The sequence below is a fragment of the Lemur catta genome, chromosome 22 (assembly GCF_020740605.2).
Source record: "Lemur catta isolate mLemCat1 chromosome 22, mLemCat1.pri, whole genome shotgun sequence".
Taxonomy (NCBI): domain Eukaryota; kingdom Metazoa; phylum Chordata; class Mammalia; order Primates; family Lemuridae; genus Lemur; species Lemur catta.
In genome coordinates this window covers 30,206,068-30,222,823 of record NC_059149.1, presented here as the reverse complement: position 1 = coordinate 30,222,823, position 16,756 = coordinate 30,206,068, and the positions used below count along the sequence as shown (strand labels likewise).

The 16,756-nt window shown below is 42.4% G+C and overlaps 1 protein-coding gene across 1 annotated transcript in view; it reads right to left on the bottom strand.

Annotated features, from left to right (window-relative positions):
- The window catches only part of CSMD1 (CUB and Sushi multiple domains 1), a 1,229,803-nt gene that overhangs the window by 114,219 nt on the left and 1,098,828 nt on the right, over positions 1 to 16,756 (bottom strand). The window contains exons 35-38 of the mRNA XM_045535313.1: positions 16,432 to 16,556; positions 15,942 to 16,038; positions 11,713 to 11,817; positions 335 to 453 (exon numbers count right to left, since the gene is read on the bottom strand). Coding sequence (XP_045391269.1) covers positions 335 to 453; positions 11,713 to 11,817; positions 15,942 to 16,038; positions 16,432 to 16,556 — 446 coding nt within the window. The remainder of the gene's footprint in view (positions 1 to 334; positions 454 to 11,712; positions 11,818 to 15,941; positions 16,039 to 16,431; positions 16,557 to 16,756) is intronic.

Here is a 16,756-nt window from a genome sequence, read left to right as displayed (position 1 = left end):
AAGCAGACTCACTTATTGGGGGATCAAGAGACGGTTAACGCTTGGCCCCTAGAATGTTCTCTGCGTAGTTATTAGGAGAACACATGTTTTGAAAATAATTGTAAAACATAGAATGCTTAGTTTTGAAACAGTACTTGATCCTTTCAATGCTATTTCCAAATGATGATTAAGATTATCAAAGTGCATGATTTAGTATGAATAGTTCCATTCACAGACTGAAAGAGGAAAACCAAATTAGCCCTCGGGGTACAAACTGCAGGCTCCATCTTTAAGGGAGTGGCCCAAAGATTACCATGTTGCACTTTCTGTTACTGAGAGCTCCAGGGAGAGATACCTGTAAGGTATATCCAGGCTCGCACTGAAAGGACAGCACGTCGTTCACCATGTAGCGATCTCCGATTTTGATGCCGTTGCTGGGAAGGGTCGGCTCTTGGCAGGCGGCCAGACCCACGGCTACAGGAATGCAAAGACAAACACCAGAAATTACACAAGATAGATACTGTCCTCAACTGTTTAAATGACGAAAGTTTTCTTTTTCTATTGCTGTCCTCCTGTAACTCTTCCTCTTGTTATTCTACCTAAAAAAGTGTTAAGTAACTTTAAATCAGAGTTATGAGCTAATTCTTAAATGTTAATTTGTTTCATTTCCATCATGCTGTGAATCGCGGCATTTCTCTATACAATAAAATTTGTTACTTTCACATTTAGTATAAAACACTTCAATCCCAATATATAGACATTGCAAAAGATCCTTAAAAAAAATCACGTTTTCTATTATATGCAAAACTCGATGATCTTGCCCTCTTGTTTTTGTTTTTTTCCAAACATATGTAGCAGCCTTTATGAAAAAAATCTAAGCATGAATCTGGGAATTCTGTTCTTCCAGAAAAACACAGTATGAGAACAAATACTTTATATTCAGTCTCTCTCTCCCCAACTTCTTTCTCTCTCCCCCACCCCCTCTTTATCTCTCTGTGTCTCTCTCTAGATAACAAAAAAATTCTTATGAACAGTCCATTTCTAATTAAACAGGACCAACATTTACAGACCCTAAAGCTGTTATCTAGCACTTTCTTGGATGAGTTGGCCTCAATTAAACACTCACAGATTTTTAAAAAATTCATCATATAATATTGGAATTCAGACTAAACTATCAAATAAATTAACTCTGAGTATTACTAACACTGATACCTCTCTCTGTAAACCCTCCTTGGGAGAATAAATAAAACATGAAGCCATGGTACTTTATCTAAGTGAAAATCCATTTTGGTTAGTCAAAGGTACAAACTTTGCGTTGTAAGAGGAATGAGTTTGAGGATCTAAAATGTACAGCATGGGCCATGATGGATGTGTTAATTAATTTAATTAAAAATGCAACCGTGGGTGTAATTTCAAGCCATGCAACATATTGACTCTATATGGGGTGAGTAGGTATGAGGAGTGTCATGAAGTTTTTCTAAGTTGAAATAGATTTTCCCCTAAATGGCTATATTTTAAAATATACAAAACACCCTTAGCATTAAGCAGCAATATGTTTATGCCTGGCACAGATTTTCAAGTCATGTGGGGCTTTTCATAGAAGATAAAACTACTAAATATGAAAAAAAAAATAGTCACTTAGGCCTTTTCCTTGTTTTATTAGTGGAAGTCTGAAATCTCTTTTTGAACTTTAGGATATAGATTACGACGACATTTAAATTCCATCCTTTCTTTCCTACCACAGAAGAGCAAGATCATCTGCCATATATCATCACTTAAGTTTTTTATTTCACCCTGAAAAATGTATGTACTTAAAATACTCAGTACAAAATTTCTACGAGCAGTTGGGAACACTGAAAATCTGATTTATGGTGATACCAGATCATCGTCATTTTGACATCATTCAAGTACAGGCTCAGCAGGACAGAGAACAAATAATACCCAAAACTCAAAAAAGTTCAAAATGAAGAGAAAAAATGTTTGAAATAAAAAAATAAAATGAATACTTCATATTAAATTCCATTTACTAAATTCTCACCTTTCTCACATAAGATATAATGGGTTTTTATTTATTTACTATATTTGCCTATTAAATGTTGATTTATATGCAGTTATTGTGTACTGATGTATTTTCATTTTCTCCTTCCTTGAATTCTCTGTCTAAATCCAAATCATCCTCTGGAAAATAAAAAAAGAAAAACCCTTGCATGTAGATCTGTCCCCTTAGGAATTATAACTAATTTTCTGAATAAAATAAAAACACACAAAAACATTCTAACCAGTGTTTAATACAGTCAGATTGGGAAGCAGTTACACACAGACCACAGTGCTCGAAATGTAGGAAGAACCGTCTGTCTTTTCTTCCTTCCCCAGGGTCAGCCCGTCTCCAGGCTGTGCTAGAAGCTGAGAATGCAAAGATCACGCATGCTATTTGCAAGGGGGTTTTTAGTAATGTCATTTAAACCTGCTATTCTATTTATCCAGAAACTGAATGACAAAGTGGGTAAGTGGCAAGACAGGCATTTTCCGCACGTTGCACTTCTCTCATAAAGATCCACCTGCCACAGTGACAGTGATGAAGTCACTGTGAAAACGGTGGCTTTGTGTCCTGCAGGGATTTGGGTGCTAGTAGCTAAAGGTGTGTCGGACGCCGGTGCGGAAGGCAGCCGGGCCCTGAGCGTGTGGCAGAGATGCCAGTGCTGGAGCAGGGCCAGCGCGGGGCCCGGGAGGGACAGGGCAGAGCTCTCTGGGGACGGGGTGAAGCCGCTGTGCAGAGAGCTCCACCGTGCACGCGATGGACCCGAAACAGCAATCTGGAAGGAGGCGGCGTGATGCAAAAAGTCGGTCACGTAGAATAAAATGATTAACTCTCCGGCCTGTGGGGGGGAGAAGGTGTGCTCCTGAAGAGCTGCCGGTGAAGAGCGACATGGGGCTGTTTGTATCTAATCACCGTCCCGATCAAAGGGTGAAATGAAGATGATGTGATTAGAAGTGGGCAGATGGTGTTTGGTAATAAATATGCACTGGAAGGAAGGTAAATTTGGGTCTATAAATGTATATATCCTTCTTCTAAAAAAAATCTAAAAAGAGAATGTTCGTTAACAAATTGCAGCGTTTTGGAAGAAAGATGCCTGCACTTGTTGAAAGGGACATCTTAACGTTGTTAAGTCGGGGTAGCAGGATGACATGAGTGATGGGCAAGCCTATACAAAGAGCCCTTTAAAAGGCATTTATTTAGACACAAAAATAGATATCTAGCAAGAAGTACACAGACAAAAAAAAAAAAACTGTCCTACAGATGGACTAAAAATAAGCTGTGAAACACAATCACGTGATAGGAAAATTCTAAGTTAATTTTTCAGAAGCAGAGACATCTGTAAGGAGCAAATTGTCACGTTATTAGCAAAATTATTGATAGAAAGGATCTCTAGCTCTTTCAAACCATAGTGTTCTTGTATTTTATACCGTAAATGATAGACAACACAGCACAGGTGAGAAAGCAATGTTGCTTTACAAGGTGGTTCTCGAACGACCTGGCTCTGAATCACCACCTCCCCTGACGAAATGGGAAGATGACATGAAGGTGATTCTTGCGGAATCTAAATGCTTAAAACCACTTCTATAAAGAAACAACAAAACCCAGGGGTCGGCGTTAGGGGTGTGAGTCTTATGCACCACCATGTTTTATGTAATATTATCCACAGATATATTTTGTGTTCATTTTCAATGTTAAAATTCGGGCATTTTGAAATGTGCTCATACATAAAATTGCAATTAGATTTAGAATGTAGCAAAAGAAGTTTTCAAACCCCATGAATCTAGCCTGTGAAAGCAAAGAATATAAAACAAAGCCATTAAAAAGAAGAGTCTCCTAATTTGACCAAAAATATAGTTTAATGGCCTCACCTACCACTGATCATAAAATGTGAGAGTTATGAATCAGAATGTAACAATAGCCTCGTCAGGTCCCTGGAATTTATTGTAGCCATTGTTCTAAATCCATTGGGCAGAATTCAGAGAATAGTTTGCTTCAATCATATAAACAAAAATGATTCTCAAAATACGTGATAAACATGCAATTTTTATCGAATACTTAGAACAGGATACATGGGACCTTTGTAGATATTATAAATTGAAATACTTTGGGTGATTTTTCTCAACGTGGCATTGTCCTCAATTGACTGCTAGAGCGTATATGGTTTTCAAACTGCGCAACTTGAAAAGCATATGTTCCGACTGGAGAGCTCAAAACAACAGTGAATGTAATAGCCAAAGAGCAAGGAAGCAAATCCAAGGGAAAATATTAACAGGAGTGGAGTATGTGGCAGGGGAAAGAAATCAAAATACATATAGGTTCAGATACATGAGCAACCAATATATAGTAGACTATCACGAACGCTATATAGAATATGAAGTCGTTCTTTAATTTTGAAAAGAAAAAAATAGTTGACTACACTGTTTATTGTAACTAAACAATTATTCTTTTGCACAAAACTGATAGATAAAAATTCATCTTTCTTTATATGCCTAGAGGGGTGGTGCACCCTAAGAGGGAAGTTCTGCTCATCAGCTCTTTAAAACCCTAATGCAAAAATTGCATTAAAGGTCAGGACATGTGCTGGAAAACAGGGGAAGAAAGACATCAAGTCACTTCGGGAGACCCCATGTGACCGTGACAACAGATTAAATAAATTCCAGATGCCTCGGTCACAGAAATACATGTAAATGTGTATACTATACACGCAGACTTTTATATCACACATGTAACGGGTCAGCAAGTCTTCAATGGAAAAAAGATCGTCTGTAGAGAAAACTCCATTAATGCAATGCAATTCTAGGAATGGAAAAGAAAGAAACTATGTTTTATTTATCGTCTAGGGTGTTTAGACTGTACATGGAGCAAAAACAATTTTGTCGGACCGGTAAACTGTTGGCAGGCTCAGCACACATAATAAATGGTATTTCTGTTCCTTCCATTTGTTAGAACATAAGGTCTCTTCAAAGAATAAAGGATCATGTCCAGTGTCAAGGAAAGCAATAAAATACACTTGGGGGAAGTCAAATATTGTGTCTCTCTCTTAGGGACTCCTAAGTTATATTATTTTAAAGGCACAGAGAAATCGCACAGTGATGAATTCTCTCCAGCTGATCCCGGGGCCATCTTGGTCTGGGTGCCACCCGTTAACAACACAGGGAGGCGAGTTCCGTACAACACCTGAGCTGAATCGATCGAGGCTAATGTCCTCATTCATGGCGAGGGGCGAATAGCCCGCCCAAAGTCTCACCACCAGGAAATGACGTGGCCTGTCTGCACACCCAGCTCTCCCGCCTCTCCGCGAATGACCCCTCCTGCCCTGCACCTGCAGCCTCGTTCACGGGCGGAGATAAAACTGCTCCTGGACCGACAGCTTGCTTCACTTCCCTAGCTAGACCACAGGCTCCACGCAGACAAACACTTGTTCTTTCTTCCTCAATAGCATTATGGGTGGAATGTTTTGTTTCCCTCAAAATTCAGGTGGAAGCCTGAACCTCCAAGGTGATAGCATTTAGAGGCGGGGCCTTTGGGAAATAATTAGTGTTAGATGAGGTCAAGTGTGCGGACTTCATGATGAAATTCGTGCCCTTCGAAAGGGAGGAAGAGACCAGAACTCTCTCTCTGTAGCATGTGCACCCCAGGAAAGGCCAAGTAAGGACATGACACAATGAAGAGATGGTCGCCTGCAAGCCAGCGAGCAAGTCCCCGCCAGGAACTGAATCTGCCGGCACCTGGACCCTGGATTTTCCGGTCTCTAGAACGGCCACCTGGTCTGAGGTATCTTGTTACAGCAGCCAGAGCTGACAAAGACTGTGAGTCTATACCACGCACCTAGCGCATGTCTGGAATAAGCCAATGCACATTTGTTGAATTAACATATTAAAAAAAAAGAATAATAAATTTGGGCAAAATTATCTCAGCCATTATCTAAAAAATATTTTGTCTGCCAAATAATGTGTTTTCATATTTTTGTTAATAAAGATAATGATATGAAATAGTAGCTCTTTAGTGATACCTATCTCTTTAAGAAATAACAGTACATTAACAGGGCCCAGAGATGTATTGCTTAGTGTATCCCTCACTTGTAGTGAAAAATGAAACATCCTTATTTATTCAGGGTCCTGGCTCATGTATTTATGGCAGGGTTGCCACATTTGTTTTATGAATGGGAACGATGACTTAAGATACAGCTGCATGAGTGCTCTTTTCCATAGAGCTATTTATTACAAATTCTAGCAACTCATTCCACTTGAAAATTTACTAGACAGACATACGGTTCAGAAAACTCAACTATTAAATTTAGTTGGTATTTTAAAATGCCAAACATTACACTTGAACTTAGCCTCAATTACACAGAAATAAATCTAGTGGTGCATGCGTTTATCATAGTTTCCAGGGTTTTTGAGTGGAAGGCCCATTATGTGTTTAAAACAACGACAATGACAGGGATTTCTTAAAGGCTTCTCAGATTGTTTAATTTGTAAATCAGATATATTAAAGGGAATAATTATGAAATAAAATGTGGGCATTTTATACATGTGACTATGTGCACACATTTCAATGCTTAACATTAAAATAAGCATATGTAAAATATTCAGATTTAATTGAAATTCTTAATACTCAATAGGCCAAATCATCAGTCCTCAAGTGACTGAATCAGGAACTTTATTGAATTTTTTAAAAAGTAAAATATATCCATAATTGCAATAAATTTCTCTTTTTTCATGTTGTAAAACTGGATTTAGCAAATGATGTCCCATGGGACAAATCCAAATTTCTATTGTTTATGTCTTGTCTGGGACTGCTTTCACTTAGCTCACAAAGATATATATATTTACCCTCTTGCCTGTTACGAGAAAAAAAAAGCTGCTCACTCATGTTTTGTAGTGGTCTATTATATCCTCAAAGTGTAAACTAAACTCCTTCATATAGATATATGATCATTATAAACATATATTTATGGTATTTATTATTCTAGATATTTGAAGAAACATGAACATGTACATTCTCACATTTTAAAATATCCAAACTGTGAGAAGTCTATGCAAATGGACCATATCCATGTCAAAACAAAATGTGAAATAGTGCAACACATTAGATTTTAATATTACTTAAAATCTGATGAATATAATTTCAAAAAATCAACACTAACCACGTCTTCAAAACAAATAATACAACTGTGTGAAAACATTCAGGCCAAATATGTTCTTTGTTAACCAATGAAGAAATTGCTAGCACAAAATGCAGTAAAGGAATTTGTTTTGAATTCTCTGTTCTTAGAACAATGTTGATTAATTTACCTAGCCCTTTAGCTATTTGATTTTAGCTTTTTAAAAAGTATGACACGGCTAGGGGTGACATCATGAAGACGTTAGACTAAGAAGCCCCACACTCTGTGTCCCCCATGAAGATGCCAACATAGCAACAGTGAACAAACCAATAGCCCTTGTAAAAAATAAAAAGTCCAGAAATCAGTTGAGAGGTTCCCGCATTTCAGGCAAACACGGTGCCACCAGCACTGAACCAGGTGGGAAAATTCTTGGCGCTCACTCACCAGAGCCCCGACCCAGGCAGCACGACTGGGAGAAAACTGCCAACCTCCCCCTGGGAAGGGCGAGAGAAGAGTGGAATCCATGTCCAGCATTCTGACTTTTGGGGGACTCCCCTAGGGACTGGATTCTGTCTTCTTTGAATCAAAAGACTTATAGGAACAGGCTCAAGGGTGGTGGCTGTAAGAATAAAGGCCATAAATGTGGCCTGGTCCCCCACCAGAATCTGCAGTGTCATGGACAGGTCACACAAGCCTTAGATCACCGTGGGAGGAGCAGCAAACCCTGCCACCGCTGGGACAAGGCCAAGATGCAGAGCAGCTGGGAGAAGGAAAGCATCTTCCCAATCTGGGGGCAGGACAGGAGGGCGGCAGGGGCTTAGGGTCCTTTGCCAATTCCAAGACAGAAGTCTCTTAGCACCGGGCACAGGCAGGACATTCCCTCCCGAGGCCAACCGCAGGTAGGATTTCACCCCTTGGTAGGGGGGACAGAGATGCTGGGAAAACCCCACCCTCTGTGCAGACGCTCAGGGTCGGACTCAGGCTGCAGAAGATCAACTGAACTGCAGGCTCAGCACAGGGAAACAGGTGACAGCAACCTGCCATGGGGGGAGCAGGTGGACAGAGACCGGCTGCTTGGGAAAGGGGCTGGGGACAGCAGAAAGCTGAGGGTGGGGTCCTAACCTGAGCCCTCGCCAAGCACAGGACAGCGGCCGCTCAGCACTGGAGGAGTCCAAGCCTGAGATGTGACCTCCCGCCAGACCCTGCTCCTCCCGCCAGACCCACCGCAGTCAACGCCGAGTTCAGAAACGGTTGCTGCCATTTTGCCACCTGGCAGCAAGCTCCACGCTGCGCACGTTTGGGTTAGATTCTATAATTTCCAGGATAAACCAATATTACCGCTGTTTACATATCTGTAATCTGAGACTTCTGAATCTTTGTTTTGGTTTGGTTTGGTTTGGTTCCTTTTGGTAGAAAAGAGCCCCGAGCAAGAATGTCACTTGTGTTCATTCTCAAATGTCTAATCAAATTAAATCATATGAAACAAGAATACATGGCTGTAGAATATACTAAACATTCAATGATACTTATTTTTTAAGCTTTTACCTGGATTCTGTACCATCACAGAGTATCTAGATCACACATATTAAACTTGACTTTCTTGGAATCGCTTTTGTTGTTGTTAATCATTTACAACCCATCCCTTCAGATAAAAGTGTTTGGGTTTTGTTTGAGAAATTCCTACCAATAGCCATTTGGAATAATATCCTGTTACAAGTGAGAGGGCCCCGTCTTCATTTCCGGGGGAGGAAACTGGAGCCCCCCGGGTGGAGGTTGGTGTGGACACGGCATAACCACTCGGGTTTCCAGACAAACCTGATCTCCAACACAGACTCACGGGCTCCTTGATTTTCTGCCCATTATTCAACTACTACCAACCCTTTTCTATTGATACATCTTAGATGTGCATATTTTGGGGGTACATGTGACAATTTGATACATTCATATAATCAAGTCAAGTCGTATTTATTACCTTAAATATTTATTGTTTACTTCTACTAGAGACATTCGAATTATTCTTTTATGGCTATGTTGAAATGTACGATTGATCTGTACTAACTACAGTCACCTACTGATCTACGGAACACCAGGCCTTAGCTCTTCTATCTGAGGGTGCATCTGTGCCCACCAGTCAGCCTCTCTTCACCCCCTCTCCTGTTCCCAGCCTCTGGTGACCACCCATCTACCCTCTACCTTCGTGAGATCCACTTTTTTAGCTCCCACATCTGGGTGGGAATATGCAGTATTTGTCTTTCTGTGCCTGGCTTCCCTCACTTAACACAATGAGCTCTAGTTCCCTTCCTATTGCTGCAAATGACAGGCTGTCACTCTTTTTCACAGCTGAGTAATATTCCGTTGTGCGCACAGACCACATTTTCTTTATCCATACATCCATTGGACACTTTTCTCAAAAATCTCAAGTAGAGCTGATATATCCAGCAATTCCACTCCTGGGTGTATTTCCAAAAATGAAGGAAACCAATATGTGGAAGAGGGATCTGCATTCCCATGTTTGCTGCAGCACTAGTCACGGCAGCCGGAACCTGGAATCAGCCTGCTGGTGTCTCCCGCGTCACTGCCTGGGAAGCAGGGCCGTCCGAGCCACCCCCCCCCCCCCGGTCCGACAGGTGATGGGGATGCCCACGTAGGTGTGGGCATGCAGGGGTCACGACAAGAGACATCCCTGTGCCTCTGTGCTGCGTTAGGAATCGCTGCACGATTCGGACCTGGGCAGGCTCAAAACGTTCCCGTTCTGTTTCTTCACCTTGGAAATCCGAGCGTACCTCAAATACATGGGGCTGTTCTGAGGATGAATAAGTAAAGAGTCATCCCAGGTCTAGAGTAAGACCTGGTATACAGTAAGTGCCTCCTGCTGTTTCATTTTTATTTTGTGGAGATGTATTTTAGCAAAACAATCTGAATTTAAATATTTGTAGATGGGCGTTACATATTTTAAGGTAGACGCAAAAGCTATGTCAACAGGTTAAAAATATTAGAAATTCTTTTGGCAATTTACATCGGTAGACCTTGTAGCATTTGCTGCTGATCTTAGGTTAATTCTACTAATCGTTTTCTGTAATTTAGATTTCAAACTCTGGCACGAAGAGTTAGCACAGAGAAATGATTTCCTCTTACTACTCAAATGGTGTTAGCATCAAAAAACAGAACCACTCGAAAATAATAAGGAAATGAGTTTTACGTTGGCCAAATAAAAAATAAATACATTAAGTAATTATACAAGGGCTTGGATTCTCAAAGAAGGTTCGTTTCAGTGAGAATATGTGAATTTCTCTCTTATAATGAATTATGTTGACTAGGAATGAAGTGGAATGTAGATAATTATATCGGAGCTGTAGCCCATGTGAGTGCAGGGGTCGCTGTGTACAATAATAATCACAGACTAATTATTCTTCTAGAACCTTTTTCTGTGAAAAGTGAATGAAAAGCCAGAGGTTACAAGACAAGTGCAAGAGGGTAAGGACATTCATCAAACCTAACTAACACCGCTAAAAACCATTAGTGAACCTATTAACACTATCATAAATTAGGTTCATATTTTCCTGTCTACAGATGCTCACAAAATGTATCAAAGAAGCAGATTTTTCCCCGTCCTACCTTACATAAATAACACCCACAGTGTAATTTTACACTGTCACCGAAGTAGTCTTGTTCATATAAATTGGAATAAACCTGCATACAAATGCCGGTAATGAGTAGGGAAATTTAACCAGAATGTGAAACAGCCCTGTGGTTTGTGTCTGGTTCGGAATATTCATCATCACCTGGAAATCTGGGCTTTCAGAGGCACTCGCGCGTTTACATCCCCGCAAACTGTTCGTCTCAATTCCAAAGATCGCTTATTAAAGCTTATCCACGTATTGGCTTATTTGCAACTGCTTATTAAAGCAGATGAATATCAACATTAAGCATTTTTAGTGCTTGAAAACATGTCCTGAAATAAACCTTACTCTCGTTGGAAATTCTTATTTCGCTTTTACAAGGTTTACCTGCATAATCAAACGCCAGAAAGGATTTGTGAATTTGACCTTTGTCATCCGTTGATCAGACTATTAACTCAGCTTCACATCCATTTTTAAAAGGTTGGCATCTCCCGGGCGATGCCTCTTTCCAATTAAAATGAATGATACACAAATGCCGGCACCAAGCGACTGCTCTTTGCTAGTTCTTATTTTCACAGCCTTTGAGACTAGAAACAGAAAAGGCTCATCGCCATAATCTACCTGGAAGTTATGATTTCTTATGATGTTGGATGCTAATATGAATATTTTTCATCCCTCGCAAGAAAACCAGTCATATTACAAATGGGTCGTTTTTGCGATTTTTAATACAAACAACCTGAAATGATAGCAGTTGTTTTATCTAATTATTCCAGATACTAAACTTCTACACTTCTTTTATAAGATATTTCATAGGGCTAGGGTTTATAAGACCCGATTCTGTGCACATCTTAGACATAGTTTTAGAACGACAATATTTTACTATTTAATAAGATCATGCATTTATTTTTCCTTTAAGAAAATGGCTCAATATAACAATGAAAGCCAGATGCAAAACTAGTGGGCCTTACTTTTGTATTCCAGGTGGAACCCAGCGGCCGCCACGCTGATATCAGACTGGAAGTGCAGGTAGAGCTGGTTGGAGGTGCTGTTCAGCAGGGCCGGCACTGTGGTGCCTGTAAGAAATTCGTGGATGGAACGTTAACGCTGCAAAATTACTCACGTTTCTAAATGTTAAATACATGGGGAGACTTATTTAGGCTTACAAATTCCTATAGATTGGTCACCGCGTATTTAATCTGAGGATTGATTTTGAGCAGGACATAGTCAGCTGTTCTATTTTTCTAGATGCAATAAAACATACATGTCATTTCCTCTGATTTCAAGTGGACGTGACATCTGTCTAGCATAATTATTTCTATGGCACAAAAACTCTTACATTTTGCCAAGCGTGCGGCTTCTGCCTCGCCATAACAATGCAACCTTCTACTTTAAATTTTATTTATTCATTTCTTTAAATTTTACTTGACATGAACCAAGAAGGGGCAAAATTTCACCACCCAAGTCCTAGGAGAGACGGGGGCAGGTGCTGCTACCATGTGTGACTCACAGGATGTTGGTCTTGACGATGTGTCCCCTTTCCATTCCCTAAGCAGCTCCTACTGAATACCGTTCCCGCTAGCTCTGTGAGTGATTTCAACTAAACGTGTGTGAAAAGGAAAATGCAGGTTTATTTTTACAGCGCTGCTTCCTTTGCTTTAAACGTCCCAGGCTGCATCGGAGTAACGGACACGTCAGAAAAGCAAATGCGGATGCAGAGGACCAGGGTGACAGACAAGCTGTGACTCTGGCGGGTGCTGAGGAAGAGCAACATGTTCTTCTCTCACGAGTGTAAGATGCTGCGGTCGGACACATCAACATACGGAGAAAGAACAGAGGAGTTTAAACAACTTTCTCCTAAAGTGAACATGCTCAGCACTGTACTGGACCGAAGTCGATCTCTGAGTCAGTCTGTGCACACCAGACCCTGAGGAACGTGCATCGTGTGAAACTCGCCACGGTGCAGGCCAATTATCAGCGTGTGCTGAGCTGAAGACAGCACTGGTGCACGGAGAGAGAAATTATATTTTAAATAACAAAGCAAGGGAACGAGTTGATAACTCTTATGAGTAGATGAATACTATTGAAAAGATAAGATCCTCCGTCATCATCTGTCACTCTCTGCTTAAACGATTCCAATATCCCCCAAAACCAACGGCTCCAGGTGAGGACTGCGGCCGTCTCTGGTCACATGACGTGTGCAAACCCAACTCCTGTTCCGTCCCTGCAACATCTGATCGGCTTCCCTGTCTCCTGCCAGATAGAACCCGTTAACCGACTCTCCAAACGTACCAGTTATTTTCAGACTTGATACAAAGAAGAACTCTCCCTGATTAGGAGAGAGCCTCAAAGACTGGAACTTCATTAAGTCCTAAGATCAACAAGCTACCAATCTTGCCACTCAAAACACGGAGCTGCTACAGGTGTAATTACTCTTCTCTGCTATCATCACCTTCCTCTCCTGCCTGGACTGATGAAACAGCCCCAGCTGGTCTGCAGAGCTGGGCCTGGCCTTCTCCATCTGCATTCATTCTGCACACAAAACACTCTTCTCACAAACGGAGAATGCTTGCAAATTTTATTTCTAGATATGGGCAGAAGAAACATCTTTTAATAAGATTCTAAATCAGCTTCATTTCGCCTTGAGGACTCATCCTGTGGAGTGGGGAGAATTTAACCCACATTATTACCTGGAATCCCTTCTCTCCTCAGGACGGCCAACGGTCCCGAACTCTGCAGTCCTCAGCTCTTTCCTTCACATACGCCCACTCCCCAAGCTCACGCAGACCCTTGAGTTTGAGCGGTTCCAAGGCTTTGCACACACGTCTGACAGCACGCTCTCTGACAATTGCCTGGTCCCAGATCTAACCTTTGTGAGTGCATCCAGCTGCCATTTTCTTTCTGAGGTCCTGCCGCTTCCTGTGGTGCTGCAAGGCATGCAGTGATACCCCAATTTCCTGCAGGAAACCCCGGCCCGGGAAGCTCCCTAAGCTTCCTTCCTGTCAGTCACTCCAGTCCCTCTACCACGAAGCCTTCCCTGATTCCCTCTCTGCTTCCAAAAGCTGAGCCTTTTGAACGACTAAAGCCAGGAGGGGGTTAAACCCAGGGTATAGACACCTGCAGCTTTAGACCTTTTAGTGTGTGGATGAGGGCATGTGTGTGTGTGTGCGTGCGTGTGCATGTGCGGGATGAGTGCATGTGTGTGCGTGTGCGGGATGAGTGCACATGTGCGTGTGCATGTGTGTGTGTACAGCCTTTTGGAAGGTGGATTCCCTGCCTGCAATCTGGCGTCTGTGTTTCATTCCATTTTCCCTGGCTGCCAAGGGGGTCGGCTCTGGGAGGTGGGGTCATTTTAGGCCTGAATTGTTAGCGCATAATACACTGCATGAAAACAATTGTGTGTATAGAACGACAGACACTTAAAATGTTTGCTGATGTAACACCCTTGTTGTTTGGCCTAGGTTGGATAGTCGGTTGGATACATAGATAGATAGATAGATGGCTAGACGGATACATGGAGAAAGATAACTCTTCAAACAGGACGACTGCAGGGAACAGACCGCAAGCCTGTCCTTGCTGGCCAGCGGGTATCATGAGGAGAGGTTGCTGTAAACCACGTGACAGATAACACAGTGCAGGAGGTGGAACGTCCCACACTGAGCCACTCAGCCTGTTTGCAAAATGAAAACTAATCTGTCTGAGGCACAACCCAGCCCACCCCCAGCTCCAGCAGAAGCCGAGTGTTGGCTGGGAAGGGCCACCCCAGGCCTGGGAAAGGGAAGAGTGAGGGAGGATGGGGGCAGGGGAGGGGAGGGAGCGGTGTTAACCGCACACGGCCCAACTCAAGACCCTTTTTAACATCAAGAAAAGAAACAGACATCACTAAAAACACCAGTGTTAACCTATGTAGTTCAGTTTATGTGATATCTGCCGTCCTCTCCCTATTTTATTATTTTGCATTTTCAGATAATACTTGTAGAAAGAACAGTATGTTACTACAGATCTAATTTATCCAAATACATTTTTATTACATTATTTGCACTACTTTTTGCCTGGTTTTGCCTGTAATTTGGGGTAATCGGTGACTTTTTCCACTCCATTACTCTACTTAACTACTATAAATTCTTTTAAGAAATACTTCCCTTCTTCGCTTTCCATCTGTGGGTCCCCTGCCAGCTGCTGCCCCAAGTAGCCGACTCCCTCCAGCTCCCTGGCCTCAATTCTGGCACTGGTTTCCCCCGGCGCACAGGGAGGCTGGGTTTCTTTTTTAAACTGTGTACGTTGCTTCCACAAACATCTCCATTCTACTCTTACTAGACAGCTTTTTTTTTTTTTTTTAAGAAAAAGGAAATGGATAGTGCGTAGTGCATTGTGGGGCAGGGAGAGCTCAGAAAAATACTATTTTTCTGTTTCATCTTGGGCAATTCTGTAATGTCTGTATCTTTGTTCTTCATTTCTAAAACAAGGACAGCAATAGAACTTAGTTCACAGTGCCATTTTCAGGGTAAAATTAAACACGCATGTCAACACGGGTGAGTAGCCTGCACCCCGAGCGCCCGAGGATCACCACTCCGCTCTTGGTCAAGTGCAATGTGCTAATGCCATACAGTGTCACCTGTCTGCAGGCAGCACGACCCGCTGAATGATGCCCCCGGGCGGCGGGCAGGGTGGGCTTGCCGGCGCATTCTGAAAGGAGAATCTCTACAACAGCTGCCTCTGTGCACGCTGGAGGCGGGGGGAAGAGCCAGAGAGCACTGAGCTGCCTCGACCACAACTCCAGGTCTGGCTACTTGAGAGTGAAGCGTTAAGACTTTCTACAACTCTTACGTGACAAAAAGCTGCAGATCTCGGGCCTAATCGAGGCCCATAACACAGTGTGATTTTCCCAGATGGCTCACGTTTTCAGAGCTAGACCCCCCGAATCTCAGCCTTCTCCCCGCCTCCCACCATCATCGCCGAGTGCTGCACCCACTGCCAGTTGGGCACCTGCCACGCCCGGAGGCTGAGCTACCTGACCCGTCCAGGCCAGCCCTGCGCAGGGAACGCACCTTCTTGCCTGCATTGGCCGATGCTGCTCTGAGCCTTCAACCCCAGAGACACCACCGTGGAGACGGGGGAGCTCTGCAGGGAAACATCTGCATGGGGGGCCGTCGGTTCTGCTCTCTCAGCGTCTGCACTTTCTGACTCACGCGCATCTCACCTGAGAAACTGCCCAGCCTGGGAGCCGTCGCGTCCGCGCCGTCGTGGATCTCCAGGGAGTCCCAGTTCTGCTCCGTGGCAAAGCTGATCACCTGGATCTGCCAAATCACGGCGCTGAGTTAGTACTGTCTCTGGGTTAACAGCATCTGTCTGCTCAGATGGGGTTTTCATGATTGATATACATGCGTGTGCATGTACATGGCAAATCAGAGAAGGAAGACATGAAAGAACTTACAACAGTCTCTACAAAGGGTGCTTTTGATAGTTTTTATCCTAAAAAATGATTATTTTTATTCCAAATATAGAAATATGATTATTAGAGACATGCTGTAGAGATAGTAAGGGAAATAGATTATGGTCTATATATTTAAAATAATCAATATAAAATTAAAAAGGAAAGGAAGAGAGAGAGAGAGAGAGAGAGAGAGGGAGAGAGAGAAGCCCCCAGCCCCCAGCTGACCGTTTGTAGACTCTGGGCTTTGAGGACCCACCTGAATTCCCGACCCTTCTGTCACTATGATCTTCCACACACAGTTCAGGTTGTTTCCATAGGGCTCGGGGTAGCCAGGGGACAGGATTGTGCCTCTCCGCTGGGTGAAATTACCACTGCAGGGAACTGAAGGACAAAACCATATTTAGTAAAAAAGAAGTGCCATGAGGACAACGTGAATTTGGGGTCTAGTTTTCTTTTACCGTGTGATCAGATAACGAGAGAAACATTACATGTATTATGATACGCTAAATGACATTTTTAGCCAAGGTACAGTTTAGTCTATTCTCTTTTAAATTAGTGATATCATTGATTATTATCTACCA